General features: G+C 59.8%; 1 protein-coding gene across 1 annotated transcript; it reads left to right on the forward strand.

Annotated features, from left to right (window-relative positions):
- The first annotated feature begins 4,275 nt into the window (after positions 1-4,275).
- LOC111145590 (general transcription factor IIIC subunit 5) lies at positions 4,276-18,811 on the forward strand. The gene is made up of 11 exons (XM_022500568.1): positions 4,276-4,443; positions 6,252-6,471; positions 7,799-7,997; positions 11,718-11,913; positions 13,062-13,166; positions 14,458-14,572; positions 15,056-15,136; positions 15,332-15,429; positions 16,414-16,496; positions 17,124-17,266; positions 18,143-18,811. The coding sequence occupies exons 1-11, from the start codon at positions 4,282-4,284 to the stop codon at positions 18,298-18,300; spliced, it is 1,560 nt and encodes a 519-aa protein (XP_022356276.1). The 5' UTR covers positions 4,276-4,281; the 3' UTR covers positions 18,301-18,811.
- The last annotated feature ends 25 nt before the right edge of the window (positions 18,812-18,836 follow it).

The following is an 18,836-nucleotide window of genomic DNA, read 5'->3' on the forward strand; positions in this document are numbered from 1 at the left end:
AATTTTGGGATATTGAGCAAGAGATTTCTTAAAAAAAAAAACTCATGGATCAAGGAAAACCATCACAATGGCTATTTGGATACATGTTCAAGTGAGGGGACGGGGTCAGGGAGAGGGAGAGACGGAGCAGAGGGGGAGGGAGGGAACAGAAGGACACCCTGACAGGCAGTACAGACTTTGGAAAAGATCCTAAGGGAAGTTTCGCTTTTTTTTTTTTAAGACTTTATATTTGTTTATTTGACAGAGATCACAAGTAGGCAGAGAGGCAGGCAGAGAGAGAGGAGGAAGCAGGCTCCCCACTCAGCAGAGAGCCCGATGCGGGGCTCAATCCTAGGACCCCGAGATCATGACCTGAGCTGAAGGCAGAGGCTTTAACCCACTGAGCCACCCTGGCGCCCTGAGAAGTTTCGCTTTAAAAAAAAAGAAGATTTTATTTATTTGTCAGAGACAGAGATAACATAAGAAGGGGGAGCAGCAGGCAGAGGGAGACGGAGAGGCAGTCTCCCCCCTGAGCAGGGAGCCCAACTCGGGGCTGATCCCAGGATCCTACACTGAGACGCTTAACTGAGTGAGCCACCCAGGTGCCCCCAGAGGTCCCACTTTGAGCTAGGATTTAGAAAGCTGTGAATGACCATGTGCTGCCACGTAACAGTGAAACAGTTCGGGGCAGTTCTGAGATGGGGCGGGGGTGCTGGAAGCATACACGTTGGTAAGGTCCTTCTCTACACCAAAGAATACAACATTAAGAACACAAAATTAGGTGGAAAAGCAAATCACTATTTAGAATGAGGGAAAAAAACCTATGACAAATGATAAACAATTCTATATGACATCTAAGTATCCAGGAAAAAATTTATACTAATCAAAGTCTGGACATCACCCTAGAACACCTTTTCCCACATACTTTAGCTACATATTCCTTGTTTGCCTTCTCATACAACAATAATTTTTATTAAACATTTTTTTGGGGGGCACCTGAGTGGCTCAGTAGGTTAAGCGACTGCCTTCAGCTCAGGTCATGATCCCGGAGTCCCAGGATCGAGTCCCACATCCGGCTCCAGCTCCAAGGGGAGTCTGCTTCTCCCTCTGACCTTCCCCCTCTCATGCTCTCTCTCTCTCTCTCTCAAATAATAAAATCTTTAAAAAAAAAATAAAGATATTTTTCGGGGCACCTGGGTGGCTCAGCCAGTTAGATGTCCACCTTCAGCTCAGGTCATGATCCCAGGGTCCTGACATCGAGCCCAGCATCCCAACATCGGGCTCTCTGTGCTGCAGGAAGTCTGCTTCTCCTCTCCCACTGCTGTTCTCCCTGCTTGTGCTCTCTCTGTGTCAAGTAAATAAAAAAATCTTTAAAAACTTTCTTTTTGGTAGTTATTTTAAGTAAGCTCCATGCCTGAGACCAAGAGGTGCACGCTCTTCTGACTGAGCAAGCAGGCGCCCGACAATCTGTTAACGTTTTCTGCAGAGCATGGAAAGTCTGGCTGATCAAAATCCGACTTCTGTTACTGCTGGTTAGAACACCTTTTTTTCAGCTTTGCAACTTGGAACAGAGAACGCTGTAGCAAACAGAGGTCAGATATGCTGGAGAGCGTAGAACGCGCTACTCTGTACCCAGACATGCTGGCTCCCCATAGTACCTCTACAGAGTCGAGCCCTACACAGAATTCCCGAAATTCTGTTTTGTGCGATTCCCATTAAAACCAAACAGAAATGTATGTCACATTTGTACTTGTTCAGTCTGCGTTATCACATCTTGACAGAGAGCTTCCATTGCAAGGGTTGACGAGAACCACGTTCTCCGCGTGCCATTCTGGTGGAGTGTGTGTTCCTGGAAGTCATTCCGAAGCAGGACGGCCAGCAACAGCCCGGCTGTGGACCACACACGTATTCCATGTAATCCAAACCCAACGGACTCCCGGCTGGACTTCCCCTTCGTCAAGTCCCTTAAATGCCTGTGACCCCTTTGATGCCTCCCAAAACGAGGGCAGGTGCGATCGAGGGCAGGCCAGGTAGGTAATTGTGGTCGAAATGTCTTATTTCTAAAAAATTTTATAAAAGCGTATGCCGGTGTGAACACAATGGTAAGGGACCTCCCAGAGGCACCTGCAGTCGAGGGGCCCTGGTGTTTAAATTTTATTAGCTTCACTGCAAATTTACCTCCGCCTGGCGCGCATCTGAGAATATTTAACTTGGCAACGTAAACGCTGTTCGTGAAGCAACTTCGAAGCTCCCTCCTGCGTGCATTTCGTCTAGTTCTGCTCTGGGATGCCGAGCTGACCAGGAAGGCCAGTGTTCGGGACAACCGTTCGCCCCACTTGCAGCTAAAAGGAAAACGAAAGCCCCTGGGCTAGCTCCAAGGCTCCAACACTCGGGAGCGGTTGGACTCGCGGGAGGATTTCCGGACCTGCGCATGCGTGCAAGTGGGTCGGAGAAGAGGCGTGGCCGGACGAGGCCGGAAGCGGGCTGCTGACCCCTCCCCCGCATCCCCCGCGCAGGACTGTCGGGAGGCTCCGTTCCCCGCGTCCCCTGCCCATCTCTCCTCCTTCGGCGGCTCCTTTCCCTTCTTCCAGTTGTCACGGGCACCAGTGACCACCAGGTGGCGGTGTTGCCCGAGAGAACGCTCTGCTGCCACCTGGTGGCCCAAAGTGAACACTACTGTCCACTTCGAAGGGTGCGGGGACGACTGGCTGAGGAACTGGAAACACCTACTGTGACCTACTGCGTGCTTCCCAGACCGACCCAGGGGCCCAGAAAGCAATGTTCAGATTCTGGGGCCCAAAGAAAACATTTCCCAGGGGCGCCGGGGGGCTCAGTCGGTGAAGCCTCTGCCTTCTGCTCCGGTCACGACCCCAGGGTCCTGGGACGCACCAGGTCGGGCTCCCTGCTCAGCGGGGAACCTGCTCCTCCACCCCCCCCCGCCCCCCCCCCTGCTCGCGCGCCGTCCGTCTCCGTCCAGTGAACAGGTAAGATGTTTGGAGCAAACAAGAAACACCTTCCAGAGCCCTCCTCGCCTCCCCCCAAGTGCCCCCGCCGGGACAGGACTGACCCACGCGCACCGCACGCCCCGGGCTCTGACGGGACACGCCGGTCTGTCGGCTGACCACGCGGACCTGAGCTGAGAGTCCCCGTCCCGAAGACCGAGCTCGCTGCGCACGGCGCGGGGTCAAGCGGACGCGCGACATCCGAAGTGCCATCATGGAGGGCGCGACACTCCGGAGACCCACGCGGCCTCACGCACGGAGCCTCCTCCGGGGGCGGGAGCTGCCCCAGGTGCCGCCGGAGAGGCCGTCCGGGGCTGCCCGGAGCTCGCGGCTCGCGCGTCGGCTGCCGCCGGTGACCGCTCGCGGTGCCGCCACGGGGACGGCCTTTCCTCGGAAAACCCCCTCAACGGCCCGTGCGGCCGCCGACCCCGACACGCGCCCGGGGCCACTAGGCCCCTCCTTCCATTCCGAGGTCCTCTGGGAAGCCTGGTCCCCTCGCTCCCCCGGTCTCCATCAGCCGAAGCAGCTTCTCCCCGTCCTCTCGGCCCCGGGCCCTCGAGGCCTCGCGGCGGGTCTGCCCCTGCCCCCACCGCCCGCACCCCGAGCCCCGCGGCCGAGGCGCTTCGGGGACTTCCGTGCGTGCAGGTGCGGCGCGCAAGCCCACACCCGACCCTCCACGCGCCGCCGGAGGCCCCTCCCCCGAGCGGCCGCCGGAGCACGTCAGAGACCCACGGAGACCCCGCGGCCGACCTCGGCCGGAAATCTACCCAGAGCCGCGGATGGTCCCACGCCGGAAGGCGGGCCGGAAGTGTGCCTCGAGCCCGCCCCCGAGTCTTCATTGGAAGGAGACATAGGAACGGGTGGGAACCCGGCCCGGTTGTGCTTCCTCATTGGCTGAAATCGATGAGCGGGCGAGAAGGGGCGGAAGCAGGCTTCTCCGAGTCGCTTCGTCGGCCCTCGGGTTCTCATTGGCTGAAACCGAGAGTTGCGCGGTGTCTCTCAGTCCTCCGGGTCCCTCGCGGGTTGCTAGCGGCGACAAGCTCTTGCCCCGCCCCTGGGGGGGGGGTGCCCTCTTTTTTTTAAACCCCAAATTGAGGACCAGGCGATCCTTCACCCCGAAGCCTGGGGGTCTGGACTTGGCCTTTGCTTTCAGAGGCCTCGAGTCTGCCGGAGCCCTGGGATGTAGAGAGACTGGAGCGGCGAGGGGACCCGGAACGATTCTTTCACGGAACCATTGCGGCGAGGCCCCTCGGAGCGCGCGCAGGGGCGGACCGCGGCGGGCCGGGCCAGACGGGCAGGGATGGCGGCGACGGCGACGGGCGCGACCGACGCGGGGCAGGGGATCGCGGTCCCCGTGGAGCTGCGGCGCGAGCGGCGTATGGTGTGCGTGGAGTACCCAGGCGTGGTGCGCGACGTATCCAAGATGCTGCGGACGCTGGGCGGCGAGGAGGGCGTTTCCCGGGTGAGAAGCGGGACGGGGGGGGGAGTGGCCGGGACCGCGGGTGCGACCCAGTCTGGGACCTCGGCCGGCGGGGCGGGAGCACCCGGGGCAGGGTGGGCTCCGTGGCAGCGGAAGTCGGGGCGGGCGCCGGGGCGGCGGGTGGGCGGGGACTGGCGTCCCGCGCGCCGGGCAGGACCGCTTTTCCTGGGGAGCCGCGGGAACGGGCTGCGGTGGAGACGCGGGAGGGCGGGGGGTCCTTTCCGTCCCCTCCTCCCGGGGTGCGGGGACCCGCTTCATTCACCGCGAAGGCCCAGGCGCGGGGCATTGAGGCAGGGAGCCCCAGCTGCGCCCTGTCCCAGGACCGCGGGGACCGTGGCCTGCGCAGCCCCGACCGGCTAATTCCAACGTGGAATTACGTTTTCACACGTGTTGTCTGTCTTGGCCGCTCGGCTCCGGGGCTGTGACCTGCAGGAGGGCGGAGCCTGGTCTGCCGCGGTCGCTCCCGCCGTCGTGCCTTCTTCCTGAAGTCGTCCGGTGCGTGACGTGATCTTCGGGCAGCCCAGCGGGTTAGGTCCCGTAGCCCCTTTTCCCGGGGAAGACTCCGGGAGGAAGAGTCGGGTCAGACACTGCGGCGGGCGCGGTGGGGGCTTGAGCTCACGCGTGTCTCCCCCCGAAGTCTATACTCTGGCTGCGCTTTCTCTGGCTTAGTGAATGGGGGAAGCCCGCGTGCAGCACCGAACGCCACAGGAGCCGGGTTAGCCGCGTGTTGTTCTTTCGTCCTGGCTTACTCACTTCACGGTGGCACCCACAGGGCCCCCGCTCTCACGAGCCCCAGGGGTGTCTGTAGCCGACTGCAGCGTGAGCCTTTTGGAAGAGACCCGCCGCTGATTCGCCCCTTCCGTGCCGCGGGTGCAGCTTTTCTGCCCGCCCGCAGTGGGGGCTGTCCCCAGTCTCACAGTCTCACTGATCTGTGTCCTGCGAGAGGGGATTCCTGAAGGTCGGGGCTCCTAACCTGCTTTCCCCCTCCGTGGTTCCTGAGCACCTCCTAGGGACCAGGCTGCTATCAGTGCTGGGGACCAGCAAGGTGGGAGGTGGATACTCTTGGCCCAGTGAGCATTGCTGGGGCTTTCGTGGCCACACAGCTGACCCTTACTGTGTCCCTCCTGCCGTGTGCCGGGCAAGCACTCGTGGTTGGGCGACCCGCGTAGAGTGTTCACCATGAGCTGGACACCAGACTAAGCGTGTCGCCTGTTCCGTGGTTCAGCGATTCATTTAGTCGTCGCAGTCCTGTGAGTAGGTGCTGTTCGTATCTCCGTTTTAAGGAGAAGGAACAAGTCTCGGAAAGGACAGGTGACAGCTAGGCAGAGCCAAAGTGCTTCCTACTAGTTGATTTCATTTCCTTTGGACCTGGAAACGTTTGCCCGTGAGACTGATAGGAAGACCGTGTGGGGCAGGTAGTACCTGGGGGAAGGAAGGTCAAGACAAGCCACCCCGCCCTGCCAGCCTCAGTTCCTCCGTGGTAGACTTGATTCCCTGCACTGAACAGGCCCTTGCAGTGGGGGGGCTCTACTTAGCTGGCTCTCCCCGTCTGCAGCCTCCAGCCTCTTAGAAGGAGGGGAGATTAACCTCATTTTCTCTACCAGATAAAAAGGAAGATACTTGGGTTCGAAGAATGGGTCTTTTGAGAATTCAGAGCTGGGAATGAACTCTGCGCCCCCTGGCCCTCCCCTTGTCGTCTGGGTCACCATCGGGCTCTCGCTGAGCGAGGGGCAGCTCTCTGCCCGTCGCTCAGCTGCTCACTGCCTCGCTCTGCCTCCACCTGGCCCCAGATCTACGCGGACTCCACCAAGAGGCTGGAGCTGTACTTCCGGCCCAAGGACCCTTACTGCCACCCTGTGTGCGCCAACCGCTTCAGTACCAGCAGCCTGCTGCTCCGGGTCAGGAGGAAGACCAGGCGGCAGAGGGAGCTGCCGGGGCTTGAGCCCCACCCCGGGGCCACGTTCGACATAGAGATACTTGGCATCATCTCCACCATTTACAAGTTTCAAGGTAACTGCAGCTTCCTGCGTTGGGTTATTTTAGGACCTGTGTCCACATTCCTATAGGTGCTCTGTGGGTGCTCACACTGGGAAGGGGGCCAGTCTGTGCCCTGGAATGAGGGGCGGGGGATGAACAGAGCTGGACAGTCCAGGCCCCATCCGAGAGACACGCGTTTCCCCCTCCATGCACAGCCCTCAGCGGATTGTGGGCTCACTGCTGTTCATCTGCGTTCTTCAGAAAGGCTCGTGTTCTAGGTAATCCCGTAATTTTTAAGGCCGTTACATGGGGCCAAATAAAACTGGTTAGCAGGTCTCCAATTTTTGACCGTCAGTGTTTTAGAACCGTCTCTGAGTCTTGACTCTGTACTGGTCTTGCCTTTTCTCTGAAGCCTTCCCAGATCATCTCAGCCCCCTGGGACCTCATGTTCCTTTGAACTCTTGGCCACCTGGATGTCTCCCGTGGGGTCCTCAGTCAGTTTGCTACCCACAGGGAGCCCCAGTGAGGAGGCGGTAAGGGGCGGGGCGGGGCGGGCGAGTAAGACAGAGCCAGTTGGTTTGGGCGGGCGCTCAGCTGCCCTCAGCCTCCGGCTCTTCTCCGTACAGTGTGGGAGCCTGGGTTCCTGAGGCCCTCGTGAAGGGTCGGGGTCTGGGGGATGCCGTGAAAGGGCCAGTTCACGCACACAGGAGGCACTTGGCAGATCACTAGGAAGCCTTAGTGGATGCGCAGCGTCAGCCGCAGCTCTCAGACGGTCTGCGGAGAGCTGGATGCGGAAGAGGGGCTGGAAAGTGGAAAGGGATGGAACCGGGACCTGGGATCCCACACTGGGCATTTTGAACGTCAGTCGTGCTGGTGGCATGTGGTGCTCCCCAACGAGGGCCATCCTTCCTGGGCCATGTGGTGCTCCCCAACGATGGCCATCCTTCCTGGGGCGAGGTCTTCCCATGATGCGTTTTCCATCCGTCTGTTCGAGCTGGCACCCCGCCACTCAGTCCGCATCCTGGCCCGCAGCGGCGGCCGGCCTGGGGGCTTGTCTGAGGAACAGAGTCCCAGAGTCTTCAGCTGGGCCCCAGGTGCGTCGTGTGCACTCTGCATTTCAGGAAGTGCTGACCTAGACCAGACCCTCACGCACCACGCCTTCCCCGACCCCGGCCCTGTCGGGAGACTCCCAAGTGCACAGAGTCGCGTGTGCAGAAGTGTTTCAGAGGGTGCTGTTCTGGCTCCCACCTCCAAGGCTCCCTCGGCACCTCGGAGAACGTGTGGGTGTCGACGTGCCGCAGCCGCCAGTTCCTGGGAGGGTGTAGTGGGGTGCCCGCCATCTGGCCGCCTCTCTTTCTAGGAATGTCCGACTTCCAGTACTTGGCGGTGCACACGGATGTGGGCGGCAGGCACATGTCTATGTACGACAAGGTGCTCATGCTCAAACCCGAGAAGGAGAGTTTCTTCCACCAAGAGCTGCCACTCTACATCCCCCCACCCATCTTCTCTCGGCTGGACACCCCAGTGGACTATTTCTATCGGCCAGAGACGCAGCACCGGTAAGCCCCTCCACTCTACCCCCAGCCACTGCAACATCACGTTTCAGAGCAAGGGCCCTGTGGTCAGGGGAGCTGGGTCCCAGAGGCAGCCGAAGCGGTGATGTAGAGACCTTGCTCAGAGCTCCCACGCCATGGAGAAGGAATCAGGATGTCACCTTAAGACTTGGAAGACTCGTGCCCCAAAGCAGTACCTTGGAATACTTGGAACAGTGAGTGGCCGGCCGAGTTTGGTAGAGTAAACAAGTGATCGTCCATGAGTAGGGATGCGGACAGTGAACGTTCAGCCCTTCCGGGCCAGGGAACCCCGTGCAGCGTGTGGGAGAGCAGGCTCGTGGGCCCATGTGGCATTTGGCCAGGGTGCCTTGCTCTGTGAAAAAGGCAGGTGTAGGAGCACATCCTGTGCTGCAAAAATAAATTGTGGCATGACGGTAGAAACCTAGAAGGTTTTGGAAGATGGAGCCCAGAGCAGTTACCTGTAGAGGGGTGAGAGGATGAGAATGTTCTCTTCCCTCACTAAATGTTTTCATCAACAGTGCGGACCCAGGGTCATGGCCTGGGGCACTGCTTGGAGCCCTGGGTCAGCAGAGGACAGATGAGGTCCCTGCTGGGCTGGGTGGGGAGCTGGATGGAGCACGAGTGAGCCAGGAGTGAGTGATGGGCCCGTGGCCAGATGCACATCTTAGAGGACATAAAAGGGCATAAGGGCAGTGAGTGGGTGAGGGCTCAGGGCCCTCAGAGGGGCTGACATCTGAAACAGACCTAAGTGATGACATATCCGGGCCGGTGAAGATCTGGGGAGAACATTCCAGACCAGGAGACCGGTGCCTGTGAAGGAGTGGTTGCAGAGGGAGTCTGGGAGAGTGGTGGGGTGAAGGTCACAGAGACTATGGTGAGGGCCTTAGATTTGATCCTAAGGAGAAAGTGCATTGTTCTCTTCCCTTAAAAAAAACACGGAGAGTTCCAAGCACAGCCCAAAGCAGAGCGAACACTCCAATTGTGGCCCCAGCTTCTGCGATTGGCCCCCGTCCTGCACTTGCGCCCCTGCCAGGCCCCAGCTTCCCAGCATGTCCTCGAGAAATCAGTCCGGGTGCCTCCCACGTGGCGGGACTTGTGTTGTCACGTGAACCTGCTGCGCTGTTGCCAGGACAAGCGAGATTACTGGCGTCCCCTGTGCCTCCCGGTGCCAGCCGTCCCTCAGTTTCCCCAGTCAGAGGCAGGCTTCCCAGCAGCTTCCATTCGCAAGGCTCAGGTCTCTTGAATCCCTGGCCCTTTCTGACCACAGGAGCAAGTGGTGGTTCCAGGGGCAGAAAATAACAACGGTGTAAGTAGAAAGGGTCAGGCCACACCTCTCCCAGCCGAAGCCCTCCACGAGGGGTGACAGGTTTTTCTGTTTGTGTGGTACTTGACAAAGGAGTTTTAGGCATGGGATAGACAATTTGCATATTTCTGAAATGCTTTGATTACTTCCCCCACAAGCATTTCCCTTCAGAGCCTGAAGTAGACACAAAATACACAAGGGAAACTAGACCCCTCTGGGCTGCTGGGCCCTGGCATGGGCTCGAGCCGCTGAGTCACCTCTCTGTCCTGTGGGACGTGTAGGCAGCTGCTCCCAGTCCTCTGGGGAAGGCACAAGGGAGGAAGGCCGGCTGCCCTTGAACCACAGGCCCTTTTTTCATCCCCATGTGGTTTATTGATGTTCCAGCAAATGGAAAGAACCTGCCTTTTTTCCCAGGGCCACTATTGATTTTTCTGCTCTGCTGGCCTTCTGGGGTACACCAGGGCTGGTGCGGGGGCCGGGCTGCAGCCTTGCGGGCCCCTCCTTGGGTCCAGGGAAGTTGAGCTTCCTGCAGGACCCTGGGCAGAGGAGAGTCTGGGAGGCTGGCCCTCAGGGTCCCTCCTCGAGAAAGTCAGTGGGGGACCCGGTGAGGCGGCCCAAGGAGCCCTTTCCCTGTGGTGACCGGGTCCCAGCAGGCAGCCCACCAACGGGAGTGAGCCTCTGGGGCCTTCTCTCTTAGGGGTGTTCAGGGTCTTGGGGGATGTCTTTGAAGTCAGGGTCATATTACACATTTTTGGGGTGGTTTCTAACAGAGTCACTTTACAGAAAAGGCACAGACTTGCTGTCTTTGTAATTTTATTTTCCAGTGTGTTCCTTATAAATATGCAGATGGTTTTTACTTGTGTAGAAAATTAAGGTAGAATGGAAACAAATTTAAAAGGTAGTAATCACCTGGGTGCACTTGGGTGGCTCAGTCAGTTGGGCATCCGACTCTTGATTTTGGCTCCGGTCATGATCTCAAGGTCATGAGATCAAGCCCCACTTTGGGTTCAAGATGGGTGTGGAGCCAGCTTAAGATTCTCTCTCTCCCACGCCCTCTGCCCCTCCCCACTCAAAAAAATAGAATAAAATAAATAAAAGGTGATAATCACCTGAATGAGAACGTGGGAGTCCAGGACATGTTTTAAAATGTATTTCAGGGGCAGCTGGGTGACTCAGTTGGGTAAGCACCTGACGCTCGGTTTCAGCTCAGGTCATAACCTCCGGTTGTGAGATCAAGCCCCATGTCCAGCTCCTCACTAGCACGGAGTCTGCTTAAGACTATCTCACCCTCTCTCGCTGGCTTCCCCCACTGAAATAAATACATCTTCTAAAGAACCCTTTTTTAAAAAGTGAAAAAGTGTTTTTCACAATAATTTCGTGGGTTTGAAGTGGGGGTACGGATGAAACGAAATTGGCCGTGTGGGCATCGCTGACACTGTGGGACTTGAGACTGTCCTCCTGCTTCAGTGCAGCCTTGACGTTTCTGACAACCAAACTTTTTTTTTTTTTTAAGATTTTTTATTGACTTACTTGAGAGAGAGAGCACGAGCTGGAGGAGGGTCAGAGGGAGAAACAGACTCCCCCCTGAGAGGAGAGCCTGATGTAGGGCTCGATCCCCGAGATCATGACCTGAGCCATAGGCAGATGCCCACCCGACTGAGTGACCCAGGCCCCCCGACATCCGCCTTAATGAGCTGACCACCTGGGCATCCTGGCCTGGCGCCCACAGTTCAGCCTGAGCCCAGCGGCCTCTAGAACCCTCCCTCCTGACCCCTGTGCTGTAGGACGGTGCTGTTCAGTAATGACCTTCAGCCTCCCTTCACCCAGCTGTGGTTTAGATGCCAACCATCAAAGGGTGCGGGATGGGGTTCACGGGGCCCGGAGTCCCAGCTCTTGTCTTTACGAGCTCTGACCCTAGGGAGGTTTCTAGCTGCTGTCGGTTACTTCGTAGGAAATGGGTTCCTTCCTCGGAAGGTTGTCTTGAGTGTTAAGTGAGTCAGTCAGGGGAGTCAGTACGTGTCGTCCGTGTTGCTGGACAACTGACCCAGTGCGCCCTCTGTGGCTGCGCCTCGCCAACCCTCCCTGCTCGAGCCACACGGTTCTGTCTGGTGCGCACGGGTCTCAGTGCGGCTGTGAGACCAGCAGCCTCACAGCTTTTGGCTACCCGCCCCTCACCCCCACCCGTTTTCCAAGCTGCGGGCCCAAGGCCTCTGTGAGCCGTGGGCACGGTCGCTGCCCCGTTCCCGCCCGGCCGTCGGCACAGGTGCCGGGGTTCTCCCCCAGCCCGTAGCCCAGACTCCAGGGAGTGGCACCCGCACGTGGGCTCCCTGCCTGGTCCAGCAGGCCTGTGCCTGGGGTCCCCTTGGAGGTGCCCCAGCCCACCCCAGCTCTCTCCGCCCCAGGGAAGGCTACAACAACCCCCCCGTCTCAGGCGAGAACCTCATCGGCCTGAGCAGGGCCCGGCGCCCCCACAATGCCATCTTTGTCAACTTTGAGGAGGATGAGGTACCCACGCAGCCGCTGGAGGCTGCCGTCCAGACGTGGAGGAGGATCTCCACCAACCCCACGGACCGCAAGGTGGAGGAGGAGCTGCGGAGGGTGAGCCCCGCGGACCGCCTCCCTTTACTCCCCAGACCCTTCCCCTGTGTTGCCCGTGGCTGTGCTGACTGTATATAACCGGGTCATCAGCACATGGGAACATTTCGTCTCCAGATGTCACATCTCTGACCCATGCCAACATAAGCCCTACATTCCCAAGGTTGAAAATACTTCAAGTACTTCTCAGAATTCTGGAGAGGTCCTTGAAGGGTGTAAGCAGTCGGTGCCCTGCCTGCTCGTGACTTCCCAGTGCAGCTCTGGGGTTCAGGAAGCTTTCGTTTACCCATCCCTGGTGACAGGAAACCAGATGGAGCACCTGCTGGGTGCCCCCTGCGGCTTCACCCACGTTAGTGCTGGAGGGGGCTGAGTGGCCTTCCACCTGCCTCCCCCTGCCCCCCAGGCTGGCAGGCCCCGGGAGGAGCTGCCAGGGCCTCTGTTGCTCAGGCCCGCCCAGGCGTGAACAGCAGGTTCTCACGGAGGCGACATTGCTGCTGACGGAGGCTCCCCTCAGCCCTTGCTGAAGCGGGTTGTTCCCTTGGAGGTTTATTTCTTAAAGAGACTGTGTGAACTCCTGACTGGTTTCCAGCCTTACTGGTCCCTCATGGGGAGCCGTGAGGGGCCGCTCTCCGAGGGCCCTGCTAGTCCTCCAGGCACAGCCCAGTCCCCAGCCAGGCACCCCGTCCATCCCCCAGCCACACTGGCTTCTGCAGTCCACCCGTGGGCCAGGCCGTCCCCTTCAGCCTTCACGACGTCCCAACTGAGGCTCCACCCTCCAGGTTGGGGTTCGGGGTCCCAGAACTCTGGCATGTCCCCATCTTGGCCCTGCTCTGGCTCCTTCGGTCATCTGCCTCCCCGACTATCCTGTGAGCTGCATGAGGACAGAGACCATGTCCTTCGTGGTTGTTCCAGGATGCCCAGGCCCTGCAGCCACACCTGACCCAGGCTGGGTGTGCGGTCCCCGCTTCCAAAGCCAGGGACCCGTGAGTGAGCGCAGGGGCTCCTGGAGGCTGCTCCTTGCCTGGTCAGCCCCTGCTCTCTACCAGCTCGCCTCCCAAAGGCTCTGCTGGGGACCAGACCACTCTGGAGAGCCTGAGCCAGGCGGGCAGGAGGCTCCTGGCGCTCATTTCAGTCTCTGCCTTGACCCCCAGCTGTTTGAAATCCGTCCCGTCTGGTCACGAAATGCCGTCAAGGCCAGTATCAGCATCCACCCCGACAAGCTCAAGGTCCTGCTGCCCTTCATGGCCTATTACATGGTGAGCACCTCCCCTTGCTTCCCGCCAGAGTCACCCTGATCGTTGATAGGACCTCTAGGAGCTTCAACAAGGACAGGTGGCCCTGTCCCAGCACCCCTCCCCGCCATCCCAGGTGGCTTGTTAGAGCCCCAGGGAGGCCCTCCATGGCCTCCCAGTAACGCTAGCCGCACTGGATGATTTTAGGGTTAAAGAGTAGTTATAACTTTTAAGTAAAGGGATTATACTTTTTTTTTTTTAAGATTTTATTTATTTATTTGACAGAGATCACAGTAGGCAGAGAGGCAGGCAGAGAGAGGGGGGGAAGCAGGCTCCCTGCTGAGCAGAGATCCCGATGCAGGGCTTGATCCCAGGACGCTGGGATCATGACCTGAGCTGAAAGCAGAGGCTTTAACCCACTGAGTCACTCAGGTGCCCCAGGGATTATACATTTTTAAGTGATCTTGTATTGAGAACATTCTAAGGACCGGATCGTTATATATTATATTCGCTTTAGAGGTATATATTCTATCCCTTTTCGTCCCTGGGGGGTGGCAGTGGGATTCCCTTCTTGCCTCTGAGGCAGAGCCAGGCTCAGAGAGGTGACTTGTGCCGAGGTCCTCTAGCCAGCATGTGACAGAGCCACTTGGGACCCCCAGCCTAGTTGCAGAGCCCAGGTACCCCAACCACAGGGCCACCAGCCTTGGCTCATTCTGCCTGGGCTCAGTGGGGGTGGGGGTGGGAGGGGCAGATCTGCCTTTGGCTCAGTCCAGGAGGCCCAGGGAGTGAGGCGTTGTTACCGAGGTTCCCAGAGGCGCTGGAGGAAAGCACTCTCCCTTACCCAGGGTGCCCGCATGGAGCCCTGGGGAGGCGAGGCTGAGACGTGACCGTGACATGATGACAGGTGGGGCAGAAGGAAGGCTCTTGCCTCCAGACTTCAGAGAGCTGCTGTCTGTCTTTTAGCATCAGCTTTCCAGACATAGGGACCTCAGGTGTATGCTTGTTGGCATGGCGGAAACACTCCCTAGGCACTTCCTGTGCGCCAGGTGGCGTGGGAAAGGCTCCCAGGGCATCTTCTCATGTAATCCTAAGAGAAGCGATGGGAAAGGGGGCTCCTGACACCTCCAACAGGAAGACCAAGGCTCAGAAAGGCCAAGTGACCAGCCCAAAGTGACAGAGCCGCACACGGCAGAGGCCGGCTGGGGGCTCCAGAGCTCTCCCCAGCTCTCGAGCGTTGCCCCACCCCGGGCCTGTATCCCTGAGCCAGCCAGGGACGGGCCTCGCTCCTCTTTACCCTTCCACCTTCTGTCTCCAGATAACAGGCCCCTGGAGAAGCCTGTGGATTCGATACGGGTATGATCCCCGAAAAAACCCAGATGCCAAGATTTATCAAGTCCTTGATTTCCGAATCCGTTGTGGAATGAAATACGGTAAAAATAACTAAAACCTTGCCTTGCTGTCTCTCTCTCTCTCACTATCTTTTTTCTGCTAGTATTCTCTTTTGTGGGGATGATCGACGTGGGAAAGATAAAAAAAACCTTTGCTTCTTGGTGACATCTTTGTAGAATAGCGTAGAAGTGGGGGTCCCAGCTGGAGTCCTGGCTCCATCGCTGGCCCTCGAGCTGCTGACCCCGCTGTTCATCCACCCGGTTATTCTCACTGCTGGCTCCCACAGTGGGGGCCAGGCGCCCGGTAAGCATCCGGACCCCTGGCCTGTGGTGAGCCACTGCTCGCGGTCCTGTAGGCTGGCGCTGGAGTGGTGGCTGCTGGTACCTGTGCGTGGGGGCCTGGCATTCCTTTCTCAGGAGCCGGCCCCAGTGAAGCCCTGGTGCGCCGATGGCACAAAGCCAGTTCTGGGGGCCGGAAGGGCCTCTGCGCCCACTTGCTCCCGTCACGCCTTTCCCGGTCTGCAGGCTACGCCCCGAGTGATATGCCCGTCAAGGCCAAGCGCAGCACCTACAACTACAGCCTCCCCATCACCGTCAAAAAGATGCGTGAGTGCCTCTGCCCACTGCTGGCTCGGGGCTGGTTTGCCCTCACACTGAAAGACACTGAGGAAGATGGGTCCCTGGGCCGGTGGGGGAGGGGGTCCCAAGGGGCTGCCCCAGGGCGCTGCTGACCAGCATGCCAGGGAGGGGCGGGGAGAAACGTCCCTTTTATTCCCAAGTACTGCTGCTGTCCCCTCACAGCCAGCCAGCTCGTCACCATGCATGACCTGAAGCAGGGCCTGGGTCCATCGGGGACGCCTGGCACACGGAAAGCGACCTCCAACAAGTACAAGCTCAAGGTGGGTGCCCCCCGAGCCCCAGAGGAGAGCAGCAGCCCACCTGCTCAAGGGCACAGCGGACCGTGGAGAGGAGGCACCTCCCTCGTGCAGGCCGGGCGCACTCCTGCTCCCAGAGTCCCTAGTCGAGGCCACCAGGAGGGGGTTGGACAGGCAGCTCTGCCCACTGGTGCCTTCCAGGACAGCCTTGGGAAGCATGCCAAGGGCTTGGTGTGAACCACCCAGCCCCGTGGCCACTCAGGACCATCTGGGCGTGGCTCAGAGAGGGATGGGTGACACCAGCAACTGCGCGTGGCTGCCTTTTGTGAGCCTGTGGCCCCTGCCCGGATGGGCCACGTGGTGTGTGCGCGTGTGTGCAGAGCCACGGCAGACCGCCCGGCCCCTCACTGTGGGTGGAGTGGGGTACTGAGGTCCTCAGCACTCTCGACGGCTGGAGTCTGTGGGCTTCGCACCCCCTTGGGCTCTGTCCCTAACCCGGCTCAGCTGCCTCATGCTGGGAGGGTTGTTTGCGGGGAGGCACGTGCAGCTGACACGGGAGGGGCAGGTAAGGAGACAGGCGCCATCCGTGTCCTCTTCTCATGAGGCCGCCATGTCTTGGCCTCAATGGCTGTCCTGCTCCTCAGGCTGTGTCATTCAGGCCACCATCCCTATTTCTAGAAAATGGACACTCAGTAAACCCTGCTTCTCAGCGGGCTCCATGTGGGGCCCAGTTGGTAGGAGGTGATGAGGAACGAGGGCAGACTGTAGAAGGCTCGCAAAGCTGGCATGACAGTCTGCACCCTAGCACATGGTGGGCCACACAGGTGGCTCATGGCCCCAGGGCCGAGGGCGTCAGAGCCTCTGGATGCCAGCTCCTAGTCCCCGGCCTGTCCAGACGGCCTGAATCCGGGGGGGTTGGGAGTGGGGAGTCAGGCCTGCCAGGCGCGAACCGGCCAGGGAGCGCTCTGAGCTCTGACGCACTGTCCCATCCTCCTGTCCTCTCCCCAGGACTCGGTCTACATCTTCCGGGAGGGGGCCTTGCCGCCTTATCGACAGATGTTCTACCAGTTGTGTGACTTGAACGTGGACGAGTACGTACTGAGGGTGGGGATGGTGGCGCTTGGGACCAAGGCCTTCCCTGCCCCTCTTCCGCTGGGCGTCAGCCTCTGTGGGAAGCCCTGCCTGGGCAGCAGGTGCTGGGGTGCCTCCGTCAGCCTCGTGGCCCACAGGAGCAGTTTCTGGGATCCGCCTGGGCTGCGCCCCTGGGCAGAGAGCTGCAATCCCCCTCCTCCATCACGCACGTGAAGGCTCGGGACACGGTTCCTGTGGCCCCCCCACCCGGCCGTCCCCAGAGCCCAAGCGACCTCCCAGCCAGTTGTTCTCAGTCATGTTTAAAAGGGGTGGCGGGGGGCACTGGGATGGGAAGAGGCGGGAGCACGTTAGATGCAGCAGAATCAGGTGAGAGCCTGGGGTTCCGCAGGAAAGTACACATGTTCCCCCCGAAGTGTGCAGCTTGGGGGCGGGGCCCACATTGGTTGGGATCTCAGCTGGGAACGGCCGGCTCCCGTGGGTGCTCCCCTCGTGGGTGCTTCTCAGCACCACGCTCTGCCCTCTGCACGGCCGTCTGCGTGCGGGCGTTCCCAGCGCCGGCCCACCTCTGCCGCACCCTGGGGCCCCCGTCAGCGGAGCTCCCCCAAACACCGAGTCTCAATCCCCAGGCTACAGAGGATTATTCACCGCAACGACGGGGCCGAGACCTGCTGCACGGAGCGCGATGGCTGGTGCCTTCCCAAGACTAGCGATGACTTGAGGGACACGATGTCCCTCATGATCCGGCAGACCATCCGCTCTAAGAGGCCTGGTGAGCGCTCGGGGTGCAGGGGGCCCCACGCTGGGACAGGGCAAGAATCCCTACAGGCCCCGTTTCCCAGTAAATTACACCCTAGTGGAATTATCCCACTGGAAGCCACATCCCCCAGGCTGCCCGCCTCTCCCTGGAAGGGAGTCAGGCTGCTCAGCCCAGGAGGGTCAAGGCAGGAGACAGGCCCGGAGGGCAGGGCTAGAGCCGGGCTGAAACCACTGCTTTGTGCCCTGACACCCCCCACCTCTTCCAGCCATCTGGGGGTGCGTCCTGCCTATCTCTTTGCACCGGGAGAGCAGGGGCAGCAGGTGTGGGGGACCAGGCAGCCCTGGCTGCTGGTGGTGGGATGTGGGGAGTAGGGAACACTTGCTGGTCTGTGGGTCTGATGAGGCGGGGGCGTGTGAGCGAGAGCAGCCCCAGATTCCAGACCCCGCCGGACTCCCTGGAGCTGACGGGTGTAGGGACTCCCAGCCTCGTTTGGGACGCAGCCCTGTCTGAGAGTCTCTGCTTGAGGCTCTCGACCCTTTTTCCGGGAAAAAAACTCACAGCACTCCTGCACACTCTCGGGGTCCCTTGGACCCGTGAAGCTACCCAGGTTCTGGGGACGTGGTTTTCAAAGCTGTTGGCTTCCGTGGTCCCCTGAAGTGCTTGTTACACTGTGGAGTGCCAGGCCCCCTGGCCCTCTGTACTTCCCCAGGCAGCTGCTCCAGGGCCTGAGCCCAGACACCCGTCATTGTAAACAGGCCTCCAGCAGCCCGATGGCCGGTCCGGACGTGCGGCTGTCTGGCACCTCTCTCGGGCTGAGGCCAGCAGTAGCTGGTCTGCTACCCAGGAAGCCTGTGCTGAGACACACATGGCCTTGTCTTCTGGCCCCAGCTCTCTTCTCCAGCCCGGCCAAGGCCGACAGGGGGAAGGAGCCCCTGACGTACGAGTCTGGGGATGACGAGGAGGATGAGGAGGAGGAGGAGGAGGACTTCAAGCCATCCGATGGCAGTGACAACGAGATGGAGACAGAGATTCTGGACTACGTGTGACACAGCCCTGCTCCCAAGGCTGGGTGTCCTGATCACACAAGACTGGCGACGGAGCCGGGACAAGCCATGGCTCCCCAGTGCTGCCCACGGTAACCGGAGCAGCCCTGCGAGCCCCCCCTCCAGAGGAAAGCTGGGGTCTCGGCGCTGGGTACAGTTGACCCTGGTCCTCCCCGTGTGCCCGTGACACCAGCTGCACAGGGCTGCACTTTGGCCCCAGGTGCTTGGGGACATCCCCAGAGGGTGTGACCTGGCTTTACGTAGGCATGAGCCAGCCCAGCGTCCAGCAGGCTGAGCCGGTGCCCAACACCTCTCTCTGGCTGAGAACAGCAGAAGCTGGAGGGGGTGATGTGGCCAGGGGAGGGGGACGGCCTTGCCTCGGGGTTGATGGCTGGTCACCCACAAGGAAGCTGCTCCGTGGTCACAGATGGGCCAGGGCTGTCCTTGGGTTTGGATCCCATTCATCTGGGACCCAGCTGGAGTTGTTCTTACAAATACACGTTCCAAGGAGAAAGCAGTGTCTCGCTGTGGGGGTCGGA

The sequence above is a fragment of the Enhydra lutris genome, unplaced genomic scaffold (genome assembly GCF_002288905.1).
Source record: "Enhydra lutris kenyoni isolate GAN:26980312 unplaced genomic scaffold, ASM228890v2 scaffoldscaffold13, whole genome shotgun sequence".
In the NCBI taxonomy this organism is placed as follows: domain Eukaryota; kingdom Metazoa; phylum Chordata; class Mammalia; order Carnivora; family Mustelidae; genus Enhydra; species Enhydra lutris.

Excerpts from the sequence above, each read along its gene's own strand:
- LOC111145590 (XM_022500568.1), top strand. The coding sequence starts at position 4,282 with ATGGCGGCGACGGCGACGGGCGCGACCGACGCGGGGCAGGGGATCGCG. Across the intron at positions 13,167-14,457 it reads CCTTCATGGCCTATTACATG|ATAACAGGCCCCTGGAGAAG; the intron begins GTGAGCACCTCC and ends TTCTGTCTCCAG. Across the intron at positions 14,573-15,055 it reads CCGTTGTGGAATGAAATACG|GCTACGCCCCGAGTGATATG; the intron begins GTAAAAATAACT and ends CCCGGTCTGCAG.